The 6,586-nt window shown below is 52.8% G+C and overlaps 1 protein-coding gene across 4 annotated transcripts in view; it reads right to left on the bottom strand.

Annotated features, from left to right (window-relative positions):
• Positions 1–2,971: 2,971 nt before the first annotated feature.
• The window catches only part of RBM17 (RNA binding motif protein 17), a 20,105-nt gene continuing 16,490 nt past the window's right edge, over positions 2,972–6,586 (bottom strand). For 2 of the 4 annotated variants that reach the window (XM_008069655.2, XM_021717994.1), the window contains exons 8-12: positions 6,499–6,586; positions 5,002–5,075; positions 4,435–4,533; positions 3,419–3,491; positions 2,972–3,283 (exon numbers count right to left, since the gene is read on the bottom strand). In XM_008069655.2, the coding sequence (XP_008067846.1) occupies positions 3,180–3,283; positions 3,419–3,491; positions 4,435–4,533; positions 5,002–5,075; positions 6,499–6,586 (438 nt within the window). In that variant the 3' untranslated portion in view covers positions 2,972–3,179. The remainder of the gene's footprint in view (positions 3,284–3,418; positions 3,492–4,434; positions 4,534–5,001; positions 5,076–6,498) is intronic. The other 2 variants (XM_021717989.1, XM_021717998.1) reach the window with 2 other exon arrangements.

The following is a 6,586-nucleotide window of genomic DNA, read 5'->3' as shown; positions in this document are numbered from 1 at the left end:
GGAGGCGCTGCTGGACCCGTGGTTTCGTTTGAGTTATGGCAGGCTTTCCCGAGCCAGCCGGACTCTCAGTCTGGGGACCGTCGCTCCACCTCGATCGCAAGGCATAGCAGAGCAGGGTCCTTAGCAGGTCTGGGCTCTTCTTCTGTCCTCACACCAGCACTGGCCTGAGTGCACCGCCCCGCGGCAGGAAGATGCTGCAGCCCGCGCCCCAACACCGTGTTCCCGCTTTCCAGGCGTGCTGTGGTCTGGACACGTGTCCCAACTCTCAGGCTGAGACCCGGGCCCCCAGGCGATGGCAGCGGGCGAGGCCTTTGGGAGGTGACTGCACCATTGAGAACAGGACCCGTGCGCTTAGGAGAGGACCCCTAACCTGTCACAGGGGAGAAAGGGGGGGCAAAAACGCCGCAGCCCCTTTCCGCTACGCAAGGATGCAGGGAGAAGAAAGCCCTCTGTGGACCAGAAGGCACCAGCCCTGATTCTGCCAGGGCCCTGAGCTTGGACTTCTGACAGCCAGAAAGTGAGAGCTTCACATGTTTAGACGCCACCCAGCTTGTGGTTACCTGGCGTGGCAGCCTGGACTGAGACGTCTTCAGTATTTAATCCTCCTACAGTTGTCAACAGGTGCAATCACTTCCATCTCCTGATGTGGCAACTGGCCACTCGGCCACAGGAGCAGCAGGGTCGGGGTTGACACTGCAGCTGCCCAGGGGGTGGCTGACATGGCAGCATGCCTGTGTCTGTTACCTCCAACGCGAGTCTGGTCTCTAGTTCAGGGGAGACACCTGGACTCAATGCTTGGCCCCCAAATAACGAGGCGACCCACCTCGCGGCCTGGGGAAGCCGGGTCCTTGAGACCCCTGCCTCCCCCACCTCTTGGGACTTGCCGTTTGCGACTCCAGGTGTCGACGCGCCGAGCAGTCAGGGGGCCTCAGCTGCACAACGAAGAGCTCACTCTGGCTGCCTAAGCAGAAGGGGAACCCCACAGAAACCACCAGACAGGGAGCAGAACTGAGCAGGGCTCCACAGGCACCACCGCCTGGCAGGGACAGCAAGGCCTCTGCACGGCTGGCCTGGTGCTAGACTACCCTGTGCAGAAGGACCTGACCCAGGTGAGGACAGGCTTTTCACGAAGCTTCCGCCCAAGCAGAAGGTCCCAGGCATACGGCCCGACGTGACCCGCAGGACAGGCTGGGAGAGCAAGCTTCTAGTCTTTCAGGAGGAGGCGCGGAAGCAGGAAATCCGCCAAACAGGCAGGACTTTCCAAAGGTCACCGAGGGGCCTTTGGAACATCAACATCTATCGCACAGACCCCAGCCGTTGACACTGCAGCCCTAGTCACTTTTAACTTACGTGGAAATTCATATGCCGAAGTTAATCTGAGGATTAGTTTACACTGAAAATTAATTTCAAATGTCCCAAGCATTCACTTGCAGGAGACTGAGACATTATTCTGGTATCAGAAATTCACTACAAAGCGCCAAGTGACCAACGCAGCTGCGGGTAATTTGAAGAAGAGCAGGAGACCAGGGAGAGGGCCTTCACTAAATCACGCCCAAACAAGTAAAAAGCACGGTAGGAGTCGGCTGCATCCGTCTGGCTGTTGACACGAAAGCCTCCGAAGTACAAATAAACATTATCACGAAGGGCGATAACCAGAAACACCAGCACTACAAGTGGGCTGGACTCGCACCTCCTGCACACGAAGCCAGCCGCCAGGAGACTCAGCACGGCACACGTGGGCACAGCAAGCTCGTGCGTGGCGGCCGCTGGCATTCATATACCTAGTTTCACGGGTAGCGCCGTCTCCGTTTCTGATGGTCTCCTTCACCTCACATTCTTTAACCCAAACTTTTTTTATAGAACATGCACTTTTATCACAAAACTTGTCTTAATTCAACTTTATTCAAGAAAATACCACAAAAGATAAAATGGCATTCTTTTATTTATGTTAAATAAAACACGAGAAAATCCTTTTTTAAAAAGGGTCAGAATATTCCTTATGTCTCCAAACCACGTCCACGGAGGCAAAGAAACACTGAGTTCCTTACAACACTCCTGTAACAACCAAGAGACAACCCAGGTTCATGCCTTCCACTGCCCCTTCAGGAAAGTCACACGCAATTTGGGAAAGCAAGGAGCAGCCCACGGGAGCACCTTCTGGAAACACCCCTGCCTTGGCAGATGCCTGCTCAGCACTGAGCATCTTCATTTCCCCTTCTGTGGCTCTGCTAAGCCACACATGCTGCCGCACTTCAAGGACACAGCTGCTCGCAGCTCCAGGACATAGTAACTGGCAGTTCAGCTCACATGGCGGACGTGGATGAATTTTATAAATCTTAAAATTGCGTACAACGGAACCAACACTACTGCAAATTTTCCAGTAGAAACAGGACCCCAAGGAGCCGCAGCTCCAGAACACACTTGGGCACACACTTACAATGCACCTGCTGGGCTTTGAGTTAACTTGTTATTTCCAGTCTACCCTAAGACGATGCAGGAATGTCTGGAAACAAATGGATTCATGATTTCTATATCCATGCACTCCACGAACCCATCACAAGCCCTTCGGTCTGGTTGCATTTAACAACAAATGACTCGTCCGGCAGGCCATGCATGTCCCAATTCTTCACCCGGTTCAGGTTGTGAAGGAGCTTTTCTACCACTGGAATCACCAAGACCGGAATCGCCATGAAGAACTTCTCTGTTAGAGAAAGCGACATTTTCACCTCTGGCACACTGCCAGGATGATACTGTATTATAGAATGTATGAAACTGCAGTGCAATAACTTGTAGGCCTTAGTAAAAGGGAAAAAAGAAAACAAAAGATAATCTAATACACCCTATGTTCCCAAACTTTCTAGATTTTTTAGTGCAAGAAATGCTGCATCATTGAAGCACTTGAGGGTGACCATGAAATCCTGGGAAAAAATGAAACTCAGAAGTGGTGATAAAAAAGAGAAACAACCAGAGAGGCACACAGATCGCTGTTTGTTTTTTTAAAGGATTTTTATACTATATTAAAAAACCACAAAATAAAAAAAGGGACCAATCCACACGCATCTCAGAAGTCCTTCCGGAGTTTCGGTCTCTACAGCAGAGGCGTGGCCTTTCTCCTCCTCAGCTCAGCCTGCAGTTCACTGAAGGATCCCGAGAGATGGCTCATGCTCTCGTTTTTCAGGTCACACTTGTTCCGCCAAGTCCAAGACCCTGAACTTGTCCAAGTTATAGAAACAGGCTTTGACCACCCGGCCACCAAAATACCTTCCATTCAGGTCGACAACAGCTAGAAGGCAAGCAAAACACAGGCGTCAGTTCACACCTGTGTCCCGTAAGACATACATGCGCTCAGCTTTGACTATCCAGATGACGGCTGCAGCTGCAGCTCTCACATTCGCCACCGTCTGGCAGCACGGCTCACCTTTAATTGCGGACTCAACTCTCTCAAATTCTAAAAATATCCGCACTGCTTCATCATCAGGGGCACCCGGAATCTGGACAAGGAATGAAAGTGGAATGAGTGAAACCATCGTTGGAGGCGTCACTGAGTGTGAGCTTTCCTTTGAAAGATCGTCAGGGTGACTGCTCCAATCCTCTTCACATACAGCCCGGCACAGTGTGGGTATCAGAACACAGCGAGGCTCGGGAAGGCCCTACGCCGGCTGACGTGCAAATAATTCTGCGGTCAGCAACGTGATCAAGAGAGAAGCAGAAACAGGAGCACGTTAAGATAAAGAAGGCCCCGGGCTGCCTTTCACACCGGCCTACGTGCGGAAGAGCTCCGTCCACCATGCCCAGCCTTCCACAACTCAGCTCGCCCCACCCAGGCACTCCTGAGCCTCCTGCTCCCAAACTGTTAGCCCAATCCTCCCCGCCCTCAAATCCTACCTGTTCATCTCAAAGCGCAGCTCACACCTCTGCTGTTCACACAGCCTCCTCCAGCTATTTTTTGGGGATGGGATCCTTTTCTCAACCCCTGAACTTGTGGTGAACGTGACCCAGTCTGGCAACTGAGGCACCTCTAGGTATCTGACATGTGTCTCTGAGCTGAGCACAGAGAATGCTTTCTGTAAGCCACGTGCTCTCAGGACAGGGCCCTGAACGTGACAGGCACCGGGTAAACTCGTACCAGACGACTGACACCAAAGGCATGTCTAGGGAACGCAACACTGAGCAGCCCACAACCAAGGCCTGCAGTCACCGCTCTAATTCCCAGCCATCGATCGACCACTGTGATGACTTCACCACGTGAAACGTGAACTCACTCTTGTTGTGAAGTTCCACAACTGAGCAAGAGACGCACAACCGACCGCTACATCCCGCCACCCTCTGCCTGGAGGCAACCCGCTACCCGCAGCAGTGCCTGTCCTAGGTGTGGAGTCCTTTGTCATCTGCCAGTTACAATTTGGATCAAAAACGTCAAAAGTTTCCTCTTACTTCAAATATCACACACTTTCCAACTTTGCCATATTTTTCACATTCCTCCTTGGTTTCCACTTCCAAATCTTCATCCACCTCTCCTGCACCAACCATGTTCTAGAAACAAAAAAACAAATTCAAGCACCAAGTGTAACTTACAGATATACAGCAGAGATCTATACGTAAGACTTTCTTGCACAATGGCAAACATTCTCAATGCCAAGTGACAATGGAAAACGTACCCCAAACTTGGTATTTCTTCAAACACCAAACCACACATTAACCTCTGTGAAGAGTGACAAGAGCATTTATACAAGCACCAAAATACATAAACTAAGCCAAAGTTTTGGCAACTTCAAGTAATTTAAAGAAATCGCTTCAGTCGCAATACTGTATTTAGCAAAGAAACTTAGACATCAGTGAAAAAGGAATCTAAAATCAGCCTTATACGGGTTTTGCTCAAAGGCATTATTTCCCATTTTCTTGAACTTTCACGATACCGTAGGAGCGGAGGCAGGGGGCAGGGTGGGCTGGGGGAGCCCAGGGATCCAGGCAGGCAGACGCACGCTCTCCTTCGCTTCTTACCCTTAGCAGGACCACTTTAGTCGGACACTTAAGTATTTCAGTCAGCGGATTTGAATCTGACTTCTTAGACGCATCTGTATCAAAACACATCACGGGAAACATCACAGTACGAGCCCCACTCCTGACGAGCAGCCCCCACCTGCGTCCCGGCCACTGCGGCCTCTGTGCAGTCAGGCCCACACCGAGAGCACCTGCTCACTTCGGTGCATGTTTCCACAGCGACACCTGGAAGTGCTTCGCTCCCACCAAGACCAGGGATGTTTGCTCATTTCACTTCCTAAGGGGCTGGCAGAGCAGAGATGTCACAACTTGTACCAGGGAGTCCTGACTTGGAACAACAGGTCCCGAGCCCAAGGGAACAAGCAGTCAATTATCCAGCCCCCGGCTGGCTGAGCTCAGACCCCCTCCAAGCCGGGGTGCCTGCTGGCGTTGGCGCTAACCTGTCGAGCTAATGGCTGCTCCCAAGTGCGCGCCAGGGTGCATGGTTGCCAGGAGTTTCCTCCTGAGGAAGTGGAGCTCAGTGGAGCAGACGCACACTCAGCTCCGATTTCCGGCTTAGGTCGCACATGCCATCCCTACACCCCCAGCACAGGATGGACTGTGAACACTACGTGCGTGTAAAACACCAGCCAGGCCCATCGACCAGCAGACTGCAAGGGAGCAGCCGACCGAGGGGCAATCTGCAAGAAAATCAGAATCCCCTCGATAATGAAGGGCAGGAAGGGGACATGTTGAGCGAGAAGACCTGAGATGGAGACGGTCACGGCACGCTGTGGGTGGCTCGGTCCTCTGTGCAATCATGAGCCCGTGATGGTCCTGAGTCAGCAAGGCTCTTGGCACTGCCCATGCACTGTCCTGCGGGCTGTCCCTTTTCTGCCCAAACCCCTCATCATCGTCTTCTCCCACGGGCCTTCATCTCTCTACCTCTGTTCTGAACCAGCAAACACGAGCCCGGGTTCTTGGTTTCACACAACCCAAGTGGCCAAGCCCTGCGATCAGAGCGCCCACGTTCTAGGAAGACGGGCCGGTCCTCTCCCTCTGGCCGCATCTGCCCCCATTCCCTCACGGACACATCATGATCAAAACAGACTGTGTTGCATGAGAAGGGGGACCACAAAAAAACCGGAATCGCCTTGGGGAGGGCGGGCCCTTGTCACGTGAGCTTGTCGCATCCGCCTCATTCTGAGAGGCTGTTGGCTTTAGTGAGTGTTTTGTGGAGCTTCTTTCAACGCATTTGCCCATGTCACAAGGGGTGATTTACGAGCACACCTGCCCACTGGGCTGAGTGTTCAGCAGTTTCTGGCCAGAAACGATCTGGCCCCTGGGCTCCCCCCTCCCCCGTCACTCGATCTCGCCCCGTGTGACAAGTGTGTGGCATCACACGGGGAGTGCTTCAGACACACAAGAATGCACCGTTTCTAGGAAACAGATTCCGGGTTTTTTGGGTCCGCCCGCATAACGACGGCGCGCCAGCCCTCTCCCTTGCCGTGCACTTGCCTGGGGACTCACCCTTCTCCGCGGCGTCACCCACAATGATCTTGCCGCCGCGCTTGCTTGTCTTCTCCACCGACAGGGCGGTGCTCAG

The sequence above is a fragment of the Carlito syrichta genome, unplaced genomic scaffold (genome assembly GCF_000164805.1).
Source record: "Carlito syrichta isolate Samal-C Ts95f unplaced genomic scaffold, Tarsius_syrichta-2.0.1 Scaffold111484, whole genome shotgun sequence".
NCBI lineage: Eukaryota > Metazoa > Chordata > Mammalia > Primates > Tarsiidae > Carlito > Carlito syrichta.
The sequence above is the reverse complement of the archived record's forward strand: the minus strand, read 5'-3'. Positions and strand labels throughout refer to the sequence as shown.